The 25893-nt window shown below is 36.5% G+C and overlaps 2 protein-coding genes and 1 long non-coding RNA gene across 4 annotated transcripts in view; 2 read left to right on the top strand and 1 right to left on the bottom strand.

The window, feature by feature from the left end:
• LOC114252088 (uncharacterized) overlaps positions 1–8701 on the top strand; it is a 12214-nt gene extending 3513 nt beyond the window's left edge. Inside the window, exons 3-6 of the mRNA XM_028186573.2 lie at positions 19–208; positions 818–1019; positions 7434–7631; positions 8170–8701. Coding sequence (XP_028042374.2) covers positions 19–208; positions 818–1019; positions 7434–7631; positions 8170–8343 — 764 coding nt within the window. The 3' untranslated portion in view covers positions 8344–8701. The remainder of the gene's footprint in view (positions 1–18; positions 209–817; positions 1020–7433; positions 7632–8169) is intronic.
• LOC149502194 (uncharacterized) lies at positions 2760–6657 on the top strand. Its single transcript, XR_016323657.1, has 4 exons — positions 2760–4234; positions 4411–4482; positions 4939–5059; positions 5151–6657. It is a non-coding gene; the product is annotated as an uncharacterized LOC149502194 (long non-coding RNA).
• Positions 8493–25893, bottom strand: ssh (Protein phosphatase Slingshot). Of its 2 annotated transcripts, XM_089730362.1 has the most exons (8): positions 25589–25893; positions 20259–20320; positions 14836–15007; positions 14596–14759; positions 13372–13437; positions 13070–13264; positions 10933–11202; positions 8493–10840 (listed from the first exon to the last, which is right to left on the bottom strand). In XM_089730362.1, the coding sequence occupies exons 1-8, from the start codon at positions 25640–25642 to the stop codon at positions 8707–8709; spliced, it is 3117 nt and encodes a 1038-aa protein (XP_089586488.1). In that variant the 5' UTR covers positions 25643–25893; the 3' UTR covers positions 8493–8706. The 2 variants fall into 2 exon arrangements, with proteins under 2 accessions (XP_089586488.1, XP_028042372.2); XM_028186571.2 differs by lacking the exons at positions 20259–20320; positions 25589–25893 and adding an exon at positions 19044–19312.

Genomic DNA, 25893 nt, shown 5'->3' with positions numbered 1-25893 from the left:
AGTTCTGTTCATTTTCAGATGTGAATGGATGCATTAAATGTTGGAAATATAAATATGATCAATGCTTGTATACTATTAGAGAAAAAAGACAAATATTAGGATTAAACTACCACCCTCGATTTAGTAAATTTATTACCTATGGAGACGATTCGAAATTGAACATGTATGATGAAGAAGCACAAACTCAAGAAAGGGCTTTTTATTCTAGGTATAAAAATATTTATGACTAAATTTTACAGTCTGGCCGTAACTAATGTACAGTGAAAAACATCTTTAAAAGTATGTACATAAACATAACTTTTTAAATTGGAATCTGTCAAACGTATATTTTTATATTTAGGGCTTTTAATTTTAATTCTCGCGAATTTTTATTATCTATTCTTCCGAAATTAAAGTGCGGTATAAGAAAACCAAACGACGGCAATTGGGTTACAAAAATGAGGTATGGAGCCAAATGCAATTTTACATGATGGTCAATTTTATAGCAGGGCATGCTCTAAACGCCTTCATAATTTGGAGTCACTAAAACATTGGCAGTTGCTAATTTTTACATGAAGAAAGCGCGCATTGCAATCTTTAACGAATTTTAAAATCGACAACGTTTAAAGAATCATGTTCTAGCTAATTATCAAAATATATTAATATGTATATGTATATAAACTAACCCACACTGCAGTAATGTTTCACGTAATACAATAAATTTGAAAATTTCACTGTAAATATTTATGGCATGAATACCTACTAAGGGTATGTAAATTATTAGGTGCATCCTTACATTTGAGGTACATAGTTGCATGTGATATTTTCATTTTCCCAGTCAACGTAAGAATATAATGGACGGACACACGTCAAGAATTTTTGCATGTGCTTTTAATCCAAAATCTCACCATGAATTAATATCTGGAGGTTGGGATAACACTGTTATGTTCTGGGATGATAGACAACCATATGCAACACGTTACCTTTTCGGAGTTCACATGTGTGGAGAAGGTTTGGATTTCGATAAACCTGGAAAAACGGTTTGCATATTTCCTTCATTATTAAGCTATTGTGTTCCATTCAGTCTCAGCTGACGAGAGGCGTTTTAATTTTGCCATTGACAAAATTGCTACTTGTCTAAAATTTTTATTAGTTAATTTAAATATTTCATTTTGTGATGTCCTTAAATATCTAAATTTTATTATATTATTTATGTCTATTAATTTAAATGCATATTTTTTGGATGTCAAGATGCAGTTATTATTGTCAAAAGCATTATAAATTGCAATATTAATATTAAATCTAAGTTTGTTTTCTTTCGGCAAGTCCTGCAAGTAAGGAAAGGTGAACATAATATTTTTTTTAATATTTAACATAATATTAACTTGTGTTTATGTGATTATTATCGCCGCTTACCTTTAGAATTAATTGTATTGTTAGTGACTTACCCTTTAAAATGTAACGCATGATTGCTTAACGCCAGTAAACTGGGTATGGTGGAGTAGACCCGACTAAAACCCTCTCTCATTCAACATCCCGCGCTTACGGCCTGGCCACGGGGATCGGCGGTGCGAACAGCGAAGCGGTGGACGAGGCGACCATTCGCGCAGCACCGTTTGCAGGCCACGGGTACTCACGTTCGCCGCCGCGACTAGTAAGGAAGTCCGACAGCGAAATGTCTATATCGAAATTATCTCGATATTGCTTACAAATTAATAGTTTTTTGGTTCAGGACCTATTATTTGGAAAATATTGTGAAGTACATGATTTGAATAAGAATCGGAGTATACCTTTAGATGGAGAATTCCACAAGAAGTACGAGAAATACTTTGGGTGGCTAGACTTCCAAATAGCTGGTCTAGCTAGTATTTCAGCTATATATTTTTTTTATTGCTTAGATGGGTGGATGAGCTCACAGTCCACCTTGTGTTAAGTGGTTACTGAAGCCCATAGACATCCACAACGTAAATGCGCCACCCACCTTGAGATATAAGTTCTAAGGTCTCAAGTATAGTTACATTGGCTGCCCCACCCTTCAAACCGAAACGCATTACTACTTCACGGCAGAAACAGGCAGGGTGGTGATACCCACCCGCGCGGACTCACAAGAGGTCCTACCCCCAGTAATTACGCAAATTATAATTTTGAGGGTTTCATTTTTATTACACGATGTTATTCCTTCACCGTGGAAATCAATCGTGAACATTAAAATTTGTTGAGTACGTATTTCATTACAAAAATTGGTACCCGCCTGATATTCGACTACCGGTGCATCGCTCAACACCGGACGTCTTATCCGTTCGGCCACGACGAGTTTAAAAAAAAAAAAAATTTATAAAAAATATAAAATATAAAAATTTCGGCGTTCATTTTTCGCGGCGAAAACAACTAAACTCATTTAATCACTCCACTATTCGCCGCGACTACCGCTCGACTCCGTGGCTTGCGCCGTCCTTATTCATGCATTTGTTTTGCTCGCCCGCCGCATCGTAAGTCGCCCGCGCGATTCGCTCGGTACATTTCGCCGGTCGCTTCGCCGGTCGCCGGTGCGCGTGGCTTGTTAGGTACATTTCTATGCTCTTATTTTAGTCGCTAGACGCTTCGCCGTTCGCACCGCGCGAATATTCGTATCGGCGAATGTCCCGTGGCCAGGCTGTTAATCCTCCAATGCGGCGCGTGCATGTATCATTCCACATGCCAAATTGACGCGTGTATCATTCTTCACAATCGTATTTCAGTAGTATTTATCTGTTGCACTGAGAACGATAGACAAAGCAATGGCAGAGTTCAGGGGGGTGCAACTCCCATACAAAGGAAAATAACATACAACTAGCGTCATCTTACTCCTGTGGCGACGTCATTTTTGTAACTTTTAGGCATTAATGATCTAATAAACTCACTAGATGGCAGATATGAGTTCTGACTCAATAAAAAATGTAGCGTACTTTGAAGCAGTGCTTCCACTTTTAGGGAATTCTCCCTTTTTTAGGGAAAAATAGCTGATATTTTGGATGATAAAGACAATTTAAAAAATACCAGGATTTAGGATATTTCGGGGTAAAAAGCAAAGCCTATACTAGTAACTGTTGTGAATTTTAAAATAAACGATAATTAAAGTAAAACAATGAACATTTTATTTTATGGAGAGAGAATGACATTAAGTCGAGTTGACAAGACAAAGAATAAAACAGAGTTGTGTATAAAAACTATAAAGGTTTGATTCAACAGTAACCCTCTAGTAAAGTAAATCATAGATTAAGCCACTGCTTTTTCTTAGGGATTCCCCAGAATCCCAATAAGTATAATCCGCCAAATTTTTATTTACCTATTTTCGTTGATGTCACCAGAACTTACTTGTATTGTAATATACAGGTACTTCATGTACCATGAAAGATTATCATGGTAATTTCATTTACGAAAACCTTGTAATTGTCATTTCACTTTTGCTAGCAGTTCCTTCTTCAAAGACTGAGGTGGAAAGATTATTCAGTGTTCTCAAATTTAAAAACTGACAAAAGAAACAGGCTTTCTAATGAAACCCTGAACGGCTTGCTTCATAGAAAGTTCCCAACTTTGCCAGCAAACAATTGCTCAATTTTAGAACCGAACAGTGTTAGGTTGTGCAGCAAAAGAATATAAAAGCAATGCGTCGACTTCCTTGAAAATTCTAATCCTATAGATCTATGATCTTCTGGGGGCGTTTATATTATATATACCTACATTAAATAATATGCTGTGGTTTATTTTCTGTATTTTATTTACGCTTTCTATATGAGTCGTCTATTATCAAAGGTGGCAATCTGTGCATTTGGACAAAAAAAATTTATTGATATGTCAATACAGATTTATTTGAATATAATCGTCTCCTTCAAAGAATACGGTTCAAAACCTGCATTAAATAAAGGTTAATAGTTAACCTGTTATTTATCTAAGATGTCGTTCCGAAGAGTTTTGTGACTGCCAATGGAATATAAAGTCAATAATTCGTTTTTCTGATTTACCAATCATTGTCCAAAAGTCAGATTGCCGGCTTTGATAATAGTCGACTCATATAAAGGATTTATGAAAGTTGTCTAGGAAATTTTAGGGTAAATTCAAAAGAAACTAGGGTAAAATGTGTTAAAAAAAACGTAAGTGGAAACACTGCTTTGAAGTTTTCAAAATTCCAGGGCCGTAAAACAATCTCAAAAAAAAAAAAAGTTTTCAAAATGTCGTAACGATTTAATTTTTTAAATCGTTTTTTTTTGGTCTTGGTGTGAGTTATTTTACGTTGTAGTATTAATTTAGAGCAACTTTTAGCTTTATGAGAATATTAGACGATTAGACATTGAGAAATTCTGTTTTGAATTCTCTTTAGACATAACTTGGCTCCAATACTTTTTTCTTCGTTAGCGTTTCGTAAGCCTGTGTAACTATTTTCATTTCTTACAGAATGTTTATTATTAAAAATCAGCATGCCTCGAAGATCGAAAATGAAATGCTATTTCGGATGCCTTGATAACGGTGAGTTTACACTATTTTCCCGGTATATTATTTGCTAACATAATTATTATTCATAATATAATTAAATGAATTAGCACCAACTAATGGTCCTTCCTATTTCTGCTGCCTAGCTATCATATATGTTAAGTTTTGATCAAAACAGTCGGTATTAAGTCTCGTACTATCACACACACACCTCAGATAATAAAATTGTCTCGAGTGGGTGGAAGTATTTATGTTTTGCAACTCAGCGTATTATATGCTTATTGTCAAGTGGGCCCGAACTAGTTTTTTGGAATGATCAATCAGTCATGCTTTCCTGTTTAAATAAAATACAGCACAATTGATCTCACATCCAAAGTTAGATGATGGCATTCACGTTTTGTTTCCTGGTGTTTGATAACTAAGTTACACCAAGTGGCCTGTGACCACGTTCATCCTTCTACCCAATATAAAATAATGTTTTTATTTTTGTAGACAAAGGTTTGATAATGACAAAATTTTATGGAAAAATTATAAGGAGCACTAAAATGTCTGAAACATGAAAATATTGATGCACTATATTTGAACCAGAACGTGTTATGTAATATATTAATTTGTAAGTAAGATTACATTAACACTAAATTTTTCATGGTCGTATTTTTTCAATATTTGTTACATACTTAAGATACTTTGTTTCTCCGTTTCAGAAGAGAAACTGATTCAGCAAGGAACGTGAACTCTCAAGGGATCTTAATTTTTTTTAAATATGTTTATAATTGATAAATTAATAATTGAAATAGTTCATAAGAACTAAATTGATGCCAATTTTGTTTTAAAATAGGTTGTTTAGTTCTTATAGTTATAGTATTACGTTTGAATAGTTGTAATTAGTAAGTTAGTAATATATGAAAATACTGATATAAATTTTTGTAAATAACCTTTTGTAAATTCTACGAGAAGATGATTTTAATTAATGATCAAAAGTCAACGGTCTTTAAAAGCATTATTTGCAATTATTTAGATTTACTGTGGAATATATTTGCTAAGTTGTGTTTTCTGTATGAGCAGATATAAATGAAAATGCCCAAACATGATTATGTTTCTTACATTTTCATTATGTGAAATCAATATGCTTGTGACTGAGTATATTAATAATTTATTAAAACTTAAGTGATAGACAGCAACCCCTATGGCACTGCTGAAGTTTATAAGCACTGGTGACCACTTATCACGGGCCGGGTTGCGTGCTCGTCTGCTGTTGAGTGCAATAAAAATTTTCGAAACCCTTTCTATTATTTAGATGTAATATTAGTGTACATTTAATTTGGATTAAAAGATAAATTTACATTTTATGTTTGCATGTGTATGTTTATAATTCATTTGCATGTAACGAACACCAGTTTCTTTTTTAACAAAATGTAAACTAATGGTTTGTAATGAATGTAATTAACTTTAAGATGATTTTCTTTCAATCTGCTGTTTGTTTCATCTAGTATTACCAAAGCTAAAGCATCAGAAACGTCAGAATAGAAATAATTTAGATAGGGAATAAAAGTATAACTAATGTAATCATGTCTAAGATTACTATAAGCGTCATTAAGTACAAACTATCAATATTTAAGAGTACTTTAAATCATCATTACATTTTTTAAACATTTTTTGTTTTTCAAATCATGTAATAAAACGTTTGTGCAGAACAAAATGTCACATGTTATGAACATGATTGTGGGTTAATCGTTTCTTAAATTTCTAAATGTTTATAAGAATGCTAAGAATAATTTAGTATTCACTTTAGTGTGTGTATTATCTCTACAATGCTAGTATAAATGACAATTATTGTATGACGAAGCATAGGTAGTGTTTATAGATGTAATATTTTCATACAAGGTCATGATCTGTCACGATCAACTTTAAGCAAGAACTGCTATAGTTAAGAAACAAATTTATTAAATTTAATTCAAATTGTCTACTATGTTTGTAATGGAAAGCTGACATGTTTATATTTCGCACAAATGACTTAAGTGACATTGAATGATTTGATTATCTAGACTTAATTAACTTTTAGATAACTTTCGATTTAATGTTATTAAGTACTCTAGTAGGATTAATCTAGAGGAGTTATTGTTATTCGAAATTTTATACAATTGTACGTTCATACTATCTTTTAACAGTAAATTGTTTGTAATATAGGGAAATTAAATAGCTTACAGAGAATTACAGCTTTTTATTTAAAAAAACTGTTTTCTCTCTGTATGAAAAGGTCTTATCGATTAGAATGCTGAACACAATCAAACGTTCTTTAATATTTCATAAGTACTACCGGGAATTTCAGCGATTCTAAACGATAAGATTTTTTCATAAAGAGAGTTAATTATAAAAAATATTAAAATTACTAAAAAAGCCACCTGGTGGGGGGTAGGGAGATTAATAATCGACAGCAGCGACGCCTGCTGTCCTGGGCTCTAACTAAAGCAAAAATAAAAATGAGAGTTGCGCATCTATCTCAAATATATTAAGTGTATAATCTATGGCAGAGTTAGGTTCTTGGAATATCGCGATAAGCCTGTGCTGATTTATTTTCTTTTTCTATCTATTTACATATATTCAAATATTGTACTTTTTATTTATTCTATAAAATTAATGTTAATTTTAATGAAAGAATTTTAACATTCTTGTGTTTTTTCCTAAAAAATTACCAGTATACTATTCTGGTTTTGTCGGACGGTAAGGCGAGCCACTGGGCTCGGCCTGAGACTGCTAACATCTGCTCTAGCAAGAACAATGCTCCGCCGGATCGGTACCGCGATCATTGGGTTGTGTCTGTGGGTTAAGTTGTACATCGAACTCTTGGTCGCATTCGAGTTGGACGAGAACACTTACTGGTCTTGCTAAAATGTCAAGTCTTGCTAACATCTTAATTTAAAAAAGCGATATAATTCTTATGAACTGAGGGAAGCTTAGTTTTTCACGTGTATTTGATTACTTTTAAGATACTCACTTGTTCATGGCAAGAGAACGATTGTATTCAGCTCTGGGATTACGGTTCGTGTAAATTGATTGAAACCATAAAACCTGATAACCAACAGTCAAAATTGTATTGTGGGAAGCTGGTTCCAGAGACAAACCTGATTTTGTGTGGTGGCTCAGACTCAAATATTTTGAGATTAATAGATGTTAACATGAAAATAGTGAGAACATTTTTTATTATTTTCATCCACATTCGTGAACGTAATTTTGTTTGAAACTCATAAAAATTACAGTTTATAAAAACGTAACACATTCATTTTTTTTAGCTTTGGTAGGTGGTGATCTATTTCATGATTCATCTGATGTTACGTGATTACTGGAGCCCATAGAATTGTAAATGCCGCCACCCACCTATGGCATCTTAATTACATAATTCTCGAAGTCTTAATTATATAATTATAACCCGGAACGGCTTATTGCTTCGTCGCAGAAAATAGGCAGAGCGGTGATACCCACACGCCCACACGTAGGTCCACTCATCGGTTTTTACGCAAATTAAAATTCTTGCGGGTTTCATTCTTAATGTGTTATGAAACGGTCCAATTCTATCTTAAACGAAATTAATTTTTTGCTAAACTATAACTCACTTGAAGACACTATTAAGGAAAGAAAAGTGCAATAGTGACGAGACAGTCAAATGTTTAGTTGAGCACTAAATTGTATTGTAAGAGTCAATACATTATTTAGTATTGTTCACAGACCGAGTGCAGCATTCGCAACAATCCAGGCGGTATATACGCATTTGATTTTGGCGTTATTAGAAGGAAAAATACGAAAATACCAGACACATACAAAAATATTAGTGAAATACAAAACGTGCCCCGCGTTTCCTTCGTCACTGGAAAACGACTACAGTGCGTGGACTTTGGCTAATGTTGAGAAACTCCAACATTTAAAATGAAAATGTCGTCAAGGGTGGACTTTCAACAAAACAGGTCTTTTATTTTACCTCTCTACTATTCCATGGTTTTTTTTTCTAATTGGCCCTTTTATAGCAGAATCCTTTAATAAAACGTCACATATAAAAACTTATTTTAAAGTTTTTATTGAGTTGTTTATTCTCTTTTTAAACATCTTCTACGCACAAACAGCTGTTCAGTACAATTTTACAAGATAGACAAATACACTGCATTTTCATTTGTAAATATAGGTATCATATAAAACTCTAGTAAGATAAAAGTTCGAGTTTGGCAAGAATTCACAATAAATAAAAATAAAAAATAAAAACAAATAGTTCTACATAGTGTTATATACAGGATTTGAACATCTATTGTTTGACCGATTTAGGTTGAGCCTCGTTAACGGATGCGTCTTCCCGTGTTGCAATTGTTTTTTGTTTTGAGCTTTTGACATCACAGTAGATACCACCACATCGTTATAGTCGATAGGAGCCAACGCGAGGACGGTGGGGGCGGGCGGCGGCCGGTCGGCGCCGAGCCCGCGGAAGGCGCCGCAGAACGAGTTCCGCAGCGCCACCGCGCCGCTGCGAGTGCGAGTGCGACTCTCGCTCTCCGCCGTCAACCGACATTTCTTCGAGACGGACTCTTGTGGACCTTTCGTTCCGACCGACTCCGACCTCGAACGCCCGGGCCTGTCGTATCTGTCTACTAAGACTTTCACGGAGAGATCTTCGCCGGAAGGTGGCGACGCCGGAGATCTGTCGGCGTGCTCGTTGGCTGCCGTCCGAGTGCGAGGTTCCGACCGTCGCAATGTATCGGTTTCGGAGCGAGCTTCGAACTCCTTTTTGAGGTTACTGACGAGTCCGGCGGCGGCGCGCGGCAAGTCGCCTTGCGAAGCACAGACAGGCCGGCGCCGCCGTAGGCCGGCTCGCAGCCACGTGTCGGCGGGCACGGAGGCGGCCAGGCGCCCGCTCCACGTGGACGCCCCTCGGTCTCTCGCTTTTTCCATTCTGGCTGCGGCGTTGGCGAGTTCTTTTAATATGGCACAGGTCTCGTTAAATTTTCTTTCATTGTCCGCCACGAGGCCGGATCTGTCGGTGAGTCGCCGCTCGGCGTTGCGTGCCTCGTTGTGTTCTCTTATGATGCTGAGATCGGAGAGCTGTTTTTGTGAGGCGGCCGCGCATTCGGCACCGCGTTCTGTATCATCCTTCTTCAAGTTGCGATCGTCAGATCGATCTTTGGCTCGTTTAATAGATTCCTCCCGACCGATGATCTGCGTTTTTGCGCCTCTCGTATCGTACGAGCCCCACGAAGAGTGCCGAGACAGATCGAGTACAACTGCGCTATCGAATGAACTCCACGAACTTTGTCGACTCGGAGGTGCTGCTTCTTCGTCGGGAACTCGTTTACCTTCACTTTCTAAATTCCGTTCTGTCAAATTGATAAAACTGTAACCGTCACTAATTGTCACTTTATTCGTTTTTATATCTACGATGCCACTGTCACTTTTTACTAAATTATCACTATTACTAAGATTGCGACCGATCTCGTCTCGACACGCAGACGTTTCCCCGGGGTCCCACGTGTGTATTCTATCTCCTTCGAAATAATGCTGCGCATATTTGAGACCAGAACTGCGCGTCGGAGAAGTTTGCGTTGGAACGCTCGGAGCGCTAGGAACATCGACAGAACGATCGCTGAGACAATCATACTGACTACCAAAAATCAATTTTTGATATCTACGACTCAGATCCCTGCGATCGCCCGACGTAGCGTTCTCGATTTCATTCACAATGTGTTTCACTGATGGAGCGCCTTCGCCTTTTAATCTGATTATTTGATTCGGTGATACGCTGTAGCTTCCGTTGGCACACGGCATTAGCATGTGCCTGGTCTCGGAGGCTAAGTTCTCGAGGGAAACCGACGTCGGCGGGAGGGCAGGGAGGAGCTGAGACGCTATCTTGGTGTCCGGCGACCACGAGCGCGGCCGGCCGCTGTACGATCCCGTCAAAGCTAAGACTAGAGGCGTCGGCTCCATTGATTTGTTCTCATTTTTCGTTACCGATTTAGGCAATTTTAAATTTGTTTCAGACTTTGATCTTTGTAATTTCTCTTTATTTTTCATTGCATCAAGGATACCTTGATAAGTCTCTAGTTGGTTCAAAAAATTCGTGTTCGGTTTGATACAACTCCTTTTCGCTTTAACGTGCTTCAGGGCTCTGTCGAAATTCCAATTGAATGCTTTCATTGCGTAAGCTATTACGACAGAGGCGGATCTGCTGATGCCCATTTTACAGTGGACGAGAACTTTTGAACCTTCATTTCTCGCTTTATTTATATACTTAAACGTGTTGTCCCAATGCTTCAATAGGTCAGTCTTGTCGTCATCGTAAACCCTTATGTTCAGATACTCAAACATTCCGGGAAAGAAATTGTCTATCTCCCTTGTAACGTTTAAGATGTGTCTGACTCTGCAAAGTTAATTATCATGCATAAATTAATATAGATCTCGTAAAATTTGTGACATTCTCAAACATTTCAGTGGCTAAATAGCAATACAAACCCGTTTCTCTGTAACTCTTCGAGGTTACTTGCGTTCCATTCCGAACCGAGATAAACATGGTCGAATATTTCTGTCGGCGCGTCCATCTGACCCAATATCGTGAGCATCTCGTGGTCAATGAATGACTTGTACTCGGCGAGGTCCATATCCAACTCCTCCTCCAGTCGACCTCTGATGGCTTTACTCGTCACTTCGTCCAAATCCACACTCATCATGATTTCTTTGAGGGTACATCTTATTACGCATTCTGTTTCGTCTCTTTCGCGTGGCCTGCAATAATAACGAAAATCATTTTTATAATAAAACACATTTGTTAAGCTTCCAAAAGGAAACAAATATTTTTTGTTTTGCATTAAATAAAAATTAATGATTCACGCAAGAAGATTTATTGAGCGTTTCCTTCGCAATGTTAATGCTAGTAATGTGTATTAATTAACGCATTGGCCGGCACTCGATCGTTTTCGAGGTCACCGTAAAGTAGGCCTAAGAACTACCACCTAAATAAGACATTATCACGATATAAAATGAGGCCGTCAGCACAATTTTTTTTTTGTTGCTTCGATGTGTGCATGTGGCAGAGATGCGAATGTTGAGATGGATGTGTGGAGTGACAAGAATGGAGAAGATAAAGAATGAGTATATCAGAGGAAGTGTGAAAGTGGCCCCGGTAATCAACAAATTAAGGAGCGGACGGTTAGCGTGGTATGGACATGTGATGCGTAGAGAGAAGATGCATGTGACTAGGAGATGTATGGAAATGGTAGTGCAAGGTAGAGGGGAAGAGGTCGACCAAAGAAGACATGGATGGAGTGTGTGAATCACGATATGAGAGAGAGAGGAGTGAGTGTTGAGATGACAGCTGATAGAAGAGAATCGAAGAGAAAAATTAGCTGTGCCACACCACCTAGTGGGATAAGGTGGAGAAAAAGAAGAGTTGCTTCGATGTGTGGACGAGCTCACAGCCCACCTGGTGTTAAGTGGTTACTGGAGCCCATAGACACATCTACAACGTAAATGCGCCACACACCTTGAGATATAAGTTATAAGGTCTCAGTATAGTTACAACGGCTGCCCCACCCTTCTAACCGAAACGCATTACTGCTTCACGGCAGAAATAGGCAGGGCGGTGGTACCTACCCGTGCGGACTCACAAGAGGTCCTACCACCAATAATCACGCAAATTATAATTTTGCGGGTTTCATTTTTATTATACGATGTTATTCCTTCACCGTGGAAGTCAATCGTGAACATTTGTTGAGTACGTATTTCATTAGAAAAATTGGTACCCCCGCTTGCGGGATTCGAACACCGGTGCATCGCTATATACGAATGCACCTGACGTCTTATCCTTTAGGCCACGGCGACTTCAAATTTCAATATCGACTTTGACTGTAAAATGGATTAAGTATGGATTACGATAATTGAGTATGACACTAAAATAATTTGAAACCTGTTCTAATATTATCGGGATATCATGAACACTCGTATTGTTTAAAGTGTTCTATTACAATTTTTATGTTTACATTCACTATAAAAAAATTTGAAGCAAAAATAACGACCAAATCACAACGCATGAATATTTTCTTATTCACATTACTGGATAAGATTAGCTCGTGGTTTATTTTGACCCCAAATGACGTCACACGTATTATTTGCGTGCCAGCTTTAGAAGATAACAGTTGCCTGATTCCTTATTGCAGTTGGGACGCAAACTTGATGTGTCGTAAACGATTACTTTAAGTATTTTATATCATAGTAAATCCACAAAAAAATTGTTTTTACTTTATTATTAATTCTCATCGGGCATCGGCTTTTACTTCTCTTTAGTATTTATATAGCCGATACAAATTACAACGCCGCCGCACCCTTAATAACAATTTGCGTGGAAATCTGCGGCCGAGCACGAAATTGGTTGGGTGTTGTTTTTAGAAGTGGACTAGAAAACACTTTTGAATTTGAAGCTTTTACAGCAACAGACCGTTTTTTTTCTCCTACCTATTCTAGTAACCTCGGGGGGTTCTACTAGATTCACAGAACTAGTATCTAAGCTCACGGGGGTCTAACTTGACGACGTTGCTAACATTAACCCTAGCATGAGCAATGCAGCCCAATATTAATGTTCTCTAATGATACTCACTTTAATCTGACTGAATCAGGCGATGGCGGTCGACGCGACTCGATGTTATCCATAGCGTGCCATTCGTTAAGACAAGAACGATCAGAGTCCACATGACTCTCATAGAAGACGCACCAAGAATGCGAAGGTCCCCCTGCAAAATGATTTAACTGTCGCGCTCTGGCACTAGCCCGATGGAGCGTTTGCAAAGCAGACCTGAAATAAAATACAAACCTTTTTTAATAAGCGACAACAATAATGGACGACGTTTTTAATCGTTTGATGAACAAATTCACGCCCCGCAAAACAATATTGAACCTTACCACATGGCTTGAACGGAGACTGGCTTAAATATATGCTGTTGGTTACATACACAGACGCTGAATCCGCTGTTGAAAATTTAAAGTTAATATTAATAATTTAATATAGGTAGTTAATATATTATGACACGTGTCAAATAATTATTTGAAAGATGTAATCCTCGTAGTGTTGACTTTGGACCGACTAACATCTACCTTCAAGCGCCTCTTTACATTTAAGAGAGACTATGAATTCAAAAATTCGTCCCTTTTAACTGTTATCTGGGAATATAATACCTATCACTATTTGTGTGTGTAAGAAAATTTTCCCGTTTTTTATAGACAAATTACTAATATAGCCATAAAAAAAACGAAATTCCCTTATTATTTCGTTATGTCTTTTTACAACGAGATTTTGACGGTAGGCAATGAACTGCTAATTGTGCTAGTCACTTTCCATCAAATAGAGCGTAAGCTCGTCTTAGAATCAAAACTTTGAATATGAAAATACGTGGTGGTTTCCTTTAGTATTCACAAAACCTAAGCATAGTTTATTAAAAATTAGTAACATTTTTAAACATATATTTGGGCAGACTCCAGCCACAACCATAGTGTTTATTATGGATTACACACATTAAATAATAAAATTTACGAACTAGCATGTACATACTTTTATTGAAAAGGTTGCCGAGAAATCAGTAAGTCCAGTTTGATTTTTTTTTTTACGCTATTACGCCAATGGACTGTTTGCTTTAGTTTTTCATATACCTTGTTTGTTATGAACTTATTGGTTTTCGCTACCAAAAAGGATAGCTAGCCTAATCTTCTCTTGTTTTTATTTCCTACCGAATCAGTAGCACTTACTGAATATACTTAGCAAAACCAACAAAATTAAACAATAAATGAACAAAATATTTTTCTAAAAAGAAGGCTTTCAATTTTATAAGCCAAATCATTCGAAATATGACAATCTTTGTTTGTTTAACATCTACGTGTTCGCGCACTTAAGGGAAAAATTAACAATAGTACTAGCAACATAAGACAGGTGGCGCGCGAGTAGTTTTAATGAGTGATGTTTATAATATTATTATGTTTCGCGATAGGCAGAGCGGAGCCTGGCCGAGTTTCACTAGTGATTGATACAACATTATTTCCATTTCGGTAAACATATGGATGAAGGTCGACGTTAGTCGGGATCTTAGTTTTCGACTTTCAAATAAAGCATTTATTAAGTTGTGTCTTTTTTACCCATCTCCGTCTAGTTTTATGGATGTGTCGGCCAGGACTCTTAGGACTAGTCCAACAGTTGTGCGCTCATTACAGTCGATACCCAATAACGCAGATTCTTCATTACGGCAAACCACTACCAGGTATCTTGTTCGGCCTGGGTGAGCGCTTTCCAGTTTCACCGCCTGAAACGATCGTTTTGCGACATTAAACAAATACTCGCTTAATTCGTTTACAAAATAAATCGTTTTTTTTTTTTACCATTTTGAGCGTCTCTTCAGGGCGCAATAAGTAGAACATAGATTGAAGGTGATTTTGTATGTCAGACTGGGGACATGAGCGAACTGGGGATCGTCTCTGATCCATGCAGCCGCGCTCCGTACCCCCCAGCACCACTGCTGAGCCCTTATTCGCGAAGTAGCATTCATTGAGGCTAAAAAACAAATTAATATATATATATCAAGTATGATGCCTCATCTATTTGTACACAGGCGAACAAGCCCGAATGCGACCACCTTATTCGAGTGAATTTTGGCACTAGCTACCAATAGGCGTCCGTTCTGTCTTCTAGCAAAATTGTTGTGATATACACGTCGACGCATATGACGTAATTAGAAGGGTTTTTACGATTTGTCCACGGAACCCTAAAACAGACCAGTCCACTATTCCACTACTAAATACGAGAGGCTAGCTCCAATTCGAGTTAATTGTATGCACGAACCGCAAGGCCTTGACCAGCTATTCAATGCCTAGTTATTTCATTATTTTTGTTTTAGTGGTGATAAAGCGCATTGTGCACTAGTAGATATCATCATTACGATAATTCCTGTGGCAAAACAGTCCTAACCTAAAGGTTGGAACACCCACCAAACTATACAATTACTACTTCCAACGTCTCAAAAGGAATGGCGGCAGTTTCTTAGTGGTGACTCCGGTACACACAAGATTTGAAGAGGTTGCCATGAAGAGATCGTTTTCACCGATAAGTCCACACCTTGTACTTTAATTTTAAATTAAATTTACTTTTTGTGTGAATTGACGTTATTTTGGTGTATTGTATAATTGGAAAAAAGTCCTTTTTATTGTATTTCTCTGTCAAGAAAGTACCGCAAAACATCGATAATACACAAAATGTTAGTTATTCATTAAATTTTATTTTATCACTTTCAAAGTATGCCCCTTCGAAAATGATACATTTTAAAATTATTAGGCCAACTAATAACCAAATCATCAAACCATTTTTATACGCTTTTTCGGGATTGTGTTTGGTTCTCAGCGTGAATTCTCCCTTATATCTTGTACACATCATCACAACATCGCGTGATTTAAAATAAACAGTTACAAATGTTCATAGCCTACCAAAGGGACGCAAATCTTCTACCACATCTAGACCGCTTTTGAACGCTTTTTATTTCGCGTTAAAAAGGGGAAACAGTTGCGTCAATATAATAACGATAAAAAAATTGCTTCGGAACCATAAAAAATCATCCACTCCCAATACTGAATGAATGTATAACACCAGGCGAACTTCGTCTTATTCAATTAGTGCAATAAGCTTTTAAATCTTAATCGTAATATGGTAGGTAACGATAATATTTTAGTCGGTCATCACGCTACAGCTACTAGCTCTACATTCTGATAACCCTTATTATTTAATTCCTCCCTCAACTCCCTTTGTTTCTTATCCCAAGTACTGTTGTTAAGGCAACTTGCGGGATGGATAGTACCATCATGCGTACCGGCTCGAGGAGCGTTGTAAAGCAATTATGACTTCACTTTTACGTTTAAAGATGTGTAGCGACATCGCTTTATTACCTATCTCCGGTTTCCACTTGACATGTAGGGTAAACGAAGAGCTCATATGTCCATAGTTGCTTATTCGACCTTGTTAAAACAGTAATGAGATGCCCAGTTCATGACGTAATCCAGCATTTACAGTACGAGCTGCATGAACGTGTCCGAGATCACAGCCCGACTATGCAAAGCTTGCAGGAGGTCTCAAGATATTGACGTTGATAAATTCAATGTCGAATCGTGTGGCAGCCATCATATTTTAAGTAAACTATTATTGGCTTAGAAAAACATTATTTTGAAATTAGAGAAAGCGGATTTCATATTTCATTCAGCTCTGCTGGAGCTTATAAACTTGTAGGATGCGCAGATGGTATATGATTGCGTGTAGAAAGTCGTATGTATACCATTTTTTTAAATGAATTTAACTTTTAGTTCGAGAAGGGAGTTTCAAACTCTAGAACATCACCCCATATTTTAGAGCTGTGGAATGGTTTAGAAAATTTGTGTTTGAAAACAATAGCTGCAGAAATAGTTAAATGATCTTTAATAAATTATACGTTATATATATATCTATAAATTTATCTAATAAAAAGTTTAAAGTTTTTTACGTTTATTAATATTAAACGGGTGGACCGGGTCACAGCACACCTAGTGTTAAGTAATTACCAAAGCCCATAGATTTCGCAATTTAGATGCCAACACCCAACTTGAGAAGTACATCAAAGTCCCAATTGTATTGTATAATAGCTATCCTTCAATCATAGCCGTGTGACTTCTTCGCAGAATTAAGACAGATTGGTAGTACCTGCACGTACCATCACTAAATCTATTTCTACCAAGTATATAAAATAATATTTGTTTCTTTTTTGCGTTTTTATTCGTCTTGGTGGGAAAAGTATTCTAATGAGTGTTGGGGAAACAGGAGTTGCAACACCTAGCCTCCTTACACCAAGTAAAATCTAGAAACCTACTAATCACTGACACCTCAAAGTTTAAATGACCACATTTCTCATATGTTTATTAATCGATATTTTGAAATTGAAGAATTAATGTCTATCTATGGCTTCTAAACAAACAAAATAAGAAAATCGGTTCGGAAACACCTGGGAATATGATATTTAATCTTTTTTTTTTAGCTTTGTCTATTTATATTTAGCTGAATTCGTTTTTATTATTATTCAATTAAGAATGAAATCACGGTGGTGCGATTCCATTTTTAGTAAGGTTGCTGCAATTTGTCTTATTGGCGGAGTATTTAACCTTCCTTTCACCGGTGCGAGTACATGCCGGGTCGGTGCTTCGCGAGGGACGACACGCTGGCTGGCTGCACAGGTTTATTGCATTTGGCAATTACTTAAATATTTTAATGTTACTAATTATGCAAATCAAATATTGAACTATTGTCTTATTAACCTTGGACTCGTAATTTTTTATATTAAAGCATAGCAACCCGCCCTCGCATCGCTTCGGAAACTGTAATTTATTATTGATTTCTCCACTATTTAATGGATGTTATTATACATATAAACCTTCCTTTCCAATCACTCTATCTATTAAAAAAAACCGCATCAAAATCCGTTGCGTAGTTTTAAAGATTTAAGCATACATAGGGACAGATATAGGGAGAGAGAAAGCGACTTTGTTTTATACTATGTAGTGATATACCTACTTAGGTTTTTAATCGATTTAAAAATCGATGGCAAAAACTCACTATGAATGAATACACCAGGCACCTTTGCGTTTTAGGTCACTGGCGTTTACCCATATCGAAACTTAGTACGTGATGTATAAGAAACATTTTCGATTACATCGACCAGCTCCCTTGACACTGTGATCCAGCTGACTGTTGAGTAACAAGCACTCTACAGCGCTCGGTTTAACGCTTAAATTATTAAAATTTTGCGGTTAAAAATACTTTTTACTTATAACGACAATTCGTGTTTATTTCTTTTATGTGACGTTCTTGTGGAACACAAAGTTGTCGATGAAGTTGTATTTAAGCGGCAAGGGCGGTTCATTCAAGGTTTATCAAAAATAGCGTTCGCGGCATGTTGCCAAAACATTGCGATGCCGCCCATGTGCGTCCGTAGACGTTAGAACGAACACAGAACGCCCATCGTCAGGCCAATTCAGGAGAGGTTTAACACAGAGACGATACCACGCATCGCAACCAAATTTCGCCATGATAGACTCATCTTGTGGGTTCTTTTTAGTTCTATTTAATTATTTTCATGCCTTATGGTTACTAAATTCAATGAATTTATAAGTGTAAATAAAGCGTGTAACGATTTTTACGATTAAAAATTTTAGATAACATATCTGGTAGGTATTTTTAGATAACATATTGCTTAGTTGTAATAAATTTTCTATAAAGTGCAGTTAGATTTACGTATTTTTTCATAATTTGTCGTATTTAATCATTTTTCCTTATATTACATAAAATTTGTAAAAAATATAACGAATATTGACGAATGTTTTATGAGTTAGTTCTAATTGTTCTATTTGATTTAATTAAATTTAAAAAAGGTACGGATTCATTATTAATATTGTCGAGATGTTTATGAAAGCTTTAGGTACGTTCTCGTCAAACGAATAATATAATCTGTTCATTCCCGTTTATTCCGCTTTTATAACGGTTATCGTTTCATTTATGTTCTTGTAATAATAAATTATACCTGAAAGCGACCATATTATCTTTGTAGTCATTTAGACCACACAATTATATCACTCACTGCACACATTTTCTAAATACTGTCTTTTTCTTCTCGCAAACACGGACATGTTGTTTGTGGACATATCGAATTTAATATCGATCCAATAATTCACTAGGCAAACGGATTATCCCGAGAAAAGATATATATTTCAGTGCGCGTGTTGCAACAATAAATTGAAACGATGAGTCTACCGAATGTAAGACGTCACAGCACTGAGAGCTTCCCTCTGAATGGAGCACAAACTAACGTGTAAATATAGAATACGGCGCAGAACAGGAACACGTTTAAGGAAAAGGAATATATTAGTATACTATGCTTTTAAATTTGTAATTACGTATTCAATAGTATTAATATTAAATATATATAAAAATGAATTGCTGTTCGTTAGTCTCGCTAAAACTCGAAAACGGCTGGACCGATTTGGCTAATTTTGGTCTTGAATTATTTAATTTTGTGGAAGTCCAGAGAAGGTTTAAAAGGTAGATAAATATGAAAATGCTCGGAATTAAATGAAAATAACAATTTTGTTTGTCCTTTGATGTGTCCCCCATCGGACGGATTCCTTTTGTCTTTTATTTATCGATTGAGGCACTACGAAGTCTGCTGGGTCAGCTAGTATTAAATAATAATAGTGTTTTTTGTTATTGCATAGATTGATGTTAAGTGGTTACCGGAGCCTATCAATAATATAAGTGCCATCAGTAAGACATGAGTTCCAAGTTTTTGTTTCACAGTTCAGCGGGTGTCCCGACCTTCAAATCGAACGCATCACCGCTTCACGGCAGAAATGAGCAGGGTGGTGGGCGGTGGTACGTACCTACCCGTGCGGGCCATTAAAAATGTGTGACAGTGACAATTAAATACATATTTACAATTATGTTTTTTTTTAACAGACTTCAAGATAATGTTCTGATGAATTCGGACCGTATGTTTTTTTATTGGTATTCTAACTCCTTATAAGTGATAACAATGCAGAACAATGATTCAATCTAAGAATATTTTTTATAAATATCAATTAACTATCGTACTTATATACGTGAAGAAAATAAACATTTTTTTATTGGTATTTTTCAGAAATGATTTCTTCAAATTTTTTTTCAAATGAATATCTGTGTTGTAGTTTTATAATGACTTGATAATATTGAAAATATTTGATTCAAACGTAATGACACAAACCTTTTGTTGACACGGTTGTTGGCATTGTCTTCGACCTTGTCACTTGATTTATCTGCTTCATCCTATGAAACAAAAATCAAAAATACATTTCTTGTACATAAATAAATACTTTAACTATACTATCTAAAAATGCAACTATACGGAAAAATCATAAAAAAAGGAAAACCTATCTCGGTTTATTGACAAAACTCGGCATATTTAACTCATAATTTGTATACGAGTATTTGAGTCGTCTATTATCAAAGGTGGCAATCTGTGCATTTGGACAAAAAAATTTTATTGATATGTCAATACAGATTTATTTGAATATAATCGTCTCCTTCAAAGAATACGGTTCAAAACCTGCATTAAATAAAGGTTAATAGTTAACCTGTTATTTATCTAAGATGTCGTTCCGAAGAGTTTTGTGACTGCCAATGGAAAACAAAGTCAATAATTCGTTTTTCTGATTTACCAATCATTGTCCAAAAGTCAGATTGCCGCCTTTGATAATAGTCGACTCATTTATAGTATTTAAGTATATTGCAAAGGAAGTCGTTCTTTCCTTTTATCCCTACATTATCAATTACAAGAACGAATTAAAACAAATTAATATTCAATTATTCAACGTAACGTTTCCTGGGTAAGCTTTAATTGTGATAACAGTCATGATACCGCTTTCTTAATTTAAAAGGTCTAGTATTATATCTATTATTTATCTAATATTATATCTTAAAGATGATTAGAGCCTTTAAGCCGTATTCAAATTTAATACGATCCTATAGGAAGCGGGATATGAGATAGAAGTGGGATTTATAGGAATTATACTTTTTTCCAAGTGTAAGAGCTATAAACATCGAACTCATTCAGCCACCACCGGATCAATTTTCATCCATACTTCTTAATAGATAGACACCGGGTCAAACCGACTTGAGTACCAACTCGAATACTTAGTAAGTAATCAAATACTCGAATATTTTGATCATAGGATTGGAATACACTGGAATATGGATGTCAAGTACTTTAAATTTATAAAATAATGGGTTGATTCGAGTCTTTTTTTAAAACCACAAAAAAACTGAAATGGGAAAAAGAGCCGATTCGACATTATCAATACGCCCTAGATCCATTGCGTTCATCTACAGTACGATTCCAGACCTATCCTTTTATCACGTACTACTTTTTACGGCTTACGGCTTTGGAATGAGCTTCCACAGCGCTGTAAAAGGTCTGAGGTTTCAGGAGTCTTCAGCAGCTTGACCGTGCCGCTGTAATTGCTAACGTCCATCACCGACGGTAACGGCTCATTATAAAGCTGAAGAGTTTGTTTGTTTGAACGCGCTAATCTCAGGAACAGGTTCGATTTGAAAAGTTCTTTCAGTGTTAGATAGCCCATTTATTGAGGAAGGCTATAGGCTATATAGCATCATGGTAAGACCGGACACGGTAAGTGGAGCACCAATAAAGGATGTTTCAAAATAGGGGTTTAAATAGCTCCTTAACATTCTATAATTCAAAAATATTTTCACTCTCTACGTAAATGAAGCGGGGGTAAAATTTTGCGTTAAGCCAAAGTAACTATCCCACGCGGACGGAGTCGCGGGCAAAAGCTAGTACGAAATAAATCGTTTCTGTTTTAGCTTCCCATCCTCGCTGAGATATCGCTTGAAAAAGCTCTGTTAGCCTGAACCAACAAAAAAACCACGTAATGCCCTTAGGGATGTCAGAGATGCGACCGAGCTATAGGAAGATATTTGGGACCCGCCTAAACGTTGCTACATGCGTCCTCAGAATAACCTGCTGGGGTAGAACCGGCGAACGTCGGTGAGAGCGACCTTCGCTCTTTATCAGAACTAGTGGTCCCCCGGTAGTCGGAATTCGATTATAACTAACTGAAATTATAAGTTTGCACACTAGTATGATTCTATTCATCACAGATTTCGCCAAGACTACACTTAGACAAATATTAATAAAGACAAACAATATTTCATTTATTCTCAATTTGACCACAGACAATATACCTAGTCAGGTCATAAATTCTGTCACATGTTTAATGTAAAATAATTGAAATAAGTTTATTCATTATGTAACCATTCATATACCAAAATGAACTTAACAAAACATAGATTCTTATGACACTAAAGTTTATTCAAAATGACCTCCGTGATTTTGAATACAGGCCTTCAATCTGCGCGGCCAGTCGTCTATCGCAGCACGAACGAGGTCCATGTCAATATCGGCGGCTGCCTTAATCAAGGATGTCTTGAGTGACTCCAAATTGGGATGAGGCTTTGAGCACGCCTTTTCTTCCAAGTGTTGCCATATCTTGTAATCTAACGGATTCAAATCTGGACTGGAGGAGGGCCAGTCTTCGTGCCGGATGAAGTCGATTTCACGCGCCGCCAGCCAGTCTTGTGTGCTCTTCGCTCTATGAGCTGGCGCCGAATCTTGTTGGAATACCCAGTGCCTGTTATTGAACATGGTATGAGAAACAGGTTCCACAAGGTTCGTCAGGACTGTATTTTGATACACAACTGCATTCGTTTTTACACCTTTCTCACAAAAATGTACCTCTGTTAAGCCCCAATAAGAAACTCCCAACCATACCATGAGCGAGGATGGAAAATGACCTCGTTGGACACGCGGAATACGGTTGCTCGCTTCTTCACTACTGTGTGCGTACACCTTATCATTTTGTTTGTTGTAGCTCTCTTCTACGGTAAAAAATTTTTCATCCGAAAAAAGTATTTCCCGATGTTTTTTTCCCGCGTACCGCTTTAACAAAGCGCGGCATCTCTTCAGTCTCAGGTCCATTAGACGAGCATTCAAACGATGTCCTGTTTTTCTTCGATATGCCCGAAGCCCTAAGTCTTCATTTAACACCCTTTTCACCGTGGTTCTGCTTAACCCCATCTGAAGGGCCAACAGTTTCTGCTTACGTTTAGGATTTCTTTGAATTCGCGCCTTCACAGCTTTTATCACTGCTGGAGTCCTAACAGACCGAGGGCGACCACTTCTTGATCTGTCATCTACACTAGAGTCTTCATTGTATCGTTTGATGGTACGATAAACGAATCTTTTGGTTATATTCAAATTTTTCAGTATGTTAAAAATTTGAATTGGCGCGTAACCGCAACGATGCAACGCAATAACTGCAACACGGTCTTCTTTAAGCGTCCACTTCATATTTAAAAATGAGTAAAATTCTAAAAGTATACATTTTTATTTTCATGAACAATTCGAAATACGAAATCAATAAACTTTTTTGTGGCCAGCATTCTAAAAGAAAAGTTTTTAGTGTGTGACAATACTTATGACCTGACTAGTTATAATATATATATATTGCATAAGCAATAAGAAAACTTTGAAAATAAACAAATAGTATGCATGCGTGTGTGCGTCAAATACATGGTAGTTGTTTATTGATTTAATGTAAAAAAAAATATACATAATTTAATAAATGACGACTCTTGTAGCTGAAAGTAAGTATTGTACTTTTTGACGAAGCATGTTGCTGATAACTCAATTTCTGTAATCTGACAAAGCATATTGCGGATAATAACATGTACTTTTAGGTTAGGATTATTATGTTCTTTTTTTTATAATAAATAAAGTTATTACTCATATAATAATTTAAAAAAATATTAACATTCTGCACTCATTCTCTATAAGTGTGGGAAACTTCATACTACGGAGGGGTACGAAATGTAAAAGTATACATACTGAAGTTTTTTAAATCATATTAATTAGATATGTACTGGGGAATTTACAACCTAGAAAGTTCCAAACATAGATACATAAGCATTTTAATGTGACATTCAAGATTCCCTCCCATCACTACTGCTAGTAGTGCTACGGGTGCTAGTGTTAGGTTTTAGGATAAAGATAAATTAACAGGCTTAATTCCTGGTATTTTTCATAAATAAATCTCTGAACTAAAATTTCAATTACAAATAAGATAAAATCCACAAACAAACAGTTAATTGTTCATATTCTGTCAAAATACAGTGGTTATATTGCAAAAAGTATCTGTTGTATTAGAACAACATCAGATGTCAGACTCAAAAATTATTGACTACTATTTTATACACTAATCATAGAATATAAATTATTATGACTTCAAGTATAATTTAAAGTGGCCATCATGTCAAAACTGCAACATCAAACTTCAAGTTAAAGTATGGATCTAATTTGAATAAGAGCTCTTAGCAGTAGGCAGCGGGTTGACTTTGCCCCTGGCATTGCTGAAGTCCAGGGGCAATGGTAACCACTCACCATCAGGTGGGCCGTATTCTCATCTGCCTACAAAGGCAATAAAAAAAATGATCTTATGACATTTTGGTTTTCGAGTTTTGGAAATATGCTGGTGCTGGTGTTAGCTAAAATAATAATATTTTTGATGAAATATTGAGGGACCTGTCAGTTCTCTTACAATATTATATTATATAGTATAGATCAAGAACATATTAAAGATAAGGAGGAAATGGGAACCCTGTATTTTTTGTCCTGTTAAAGGCTTAGAAAAACATTAATATGTAATGATTTTGGTAGGCTGCATAAACAAAAATAATAGTACCAATATATAACAAGACACTCATGAACCAACTGCAGGTGTAAATAAGTGCTTGAGGTCGATACTTCCCATATTCTGGCTAGCCACTATATCAAGTAAAGACCTCTGGTCTAAATGTGACCAAAACCTCATCACACAAGAATTACCCATCAGAAATGACGTTGGATACGATACATTCTACAGTGCATTGGAGTCAACTCAGCATCAATCGCATTTGAGTGGCAACTGCTTGGCAGGAAAAGGCCAGGTCGTCCTGTACACACTTGGTGACGCACTGTGGAGACCGAAATGAGGACTACCGATGGGACCTGGAGTGAAGTCAAGGAGCAAGCGCAAGACACGGTCAAGTGGAGACAACCTGTACGGGCCCTATATACCAACAGGGTGCCCTAGAGCAACAACAACAATAACAATATTTTATTTGGACCTTAGTACACCTTTGCACCATTAAGTAAATTTTAGTATTGTGTATCATGTAAAAATGAACTAGTCAGTAATCTATCTTGAAATAAACAATAACTCAAAGCATAGGTTGTAGGCAATGATAGTCCTTTGTATGTTATAATGAAATGTTGGGGCCTTGCATCTGGTGTTACCTATTTCTTAGTGTACAAGTATGTATATATTCTTGTAAATCAAAATAATACTGAAGTGCATATAAAATACAAAAACGTAATTTTATAAGCATTTTGTAATTGACATATACTAGAATATATCTGTACCAGTTTTTGAATTTGAACAACACAGACGGAACTTAGGTTCACGCGTGGTAACTTACCGATTTTCTTGGTGTTTGCACACTTGGAGAACGTCGAATTGTGACAAGTGCCATACCACATTAGCGTCAACGAAACATTATCAAGGTACACAATACACAATCACACAAATATTGAAAATACATATGAACTTATCATAGGATTTAACTGTATGAATCACAGACGAAACGTATGACATTCATACCGATAGATATTTTTAAACACGTTAATAATCTAGTGAGATAAATAAACTATCACAAACAAATTCGCTCAAATTTTGCAAATTGGTAAGTCCATTCTTGGTCATTTGAAAGAAAAGAAAATGAGT

The sequence above is a fragment of the Bombyx mandarina genome, chromosome 10 (assembly GCF_030267445.1).
Source record: "Bombyx mandarina strain Sakado chromosome 10, ASM3026744v2".
Lineage (NCBI taxonomy): Eukaryota > Metazoa > Arthropoda > Insecta > Lepidoptera > Bombycidae > Bombyx > Bombyx mandarina.
Note: the sequence above shows the minus strand (reverse complement) of the source record. Positions and strands in the feature narration are given on the sequence as shown.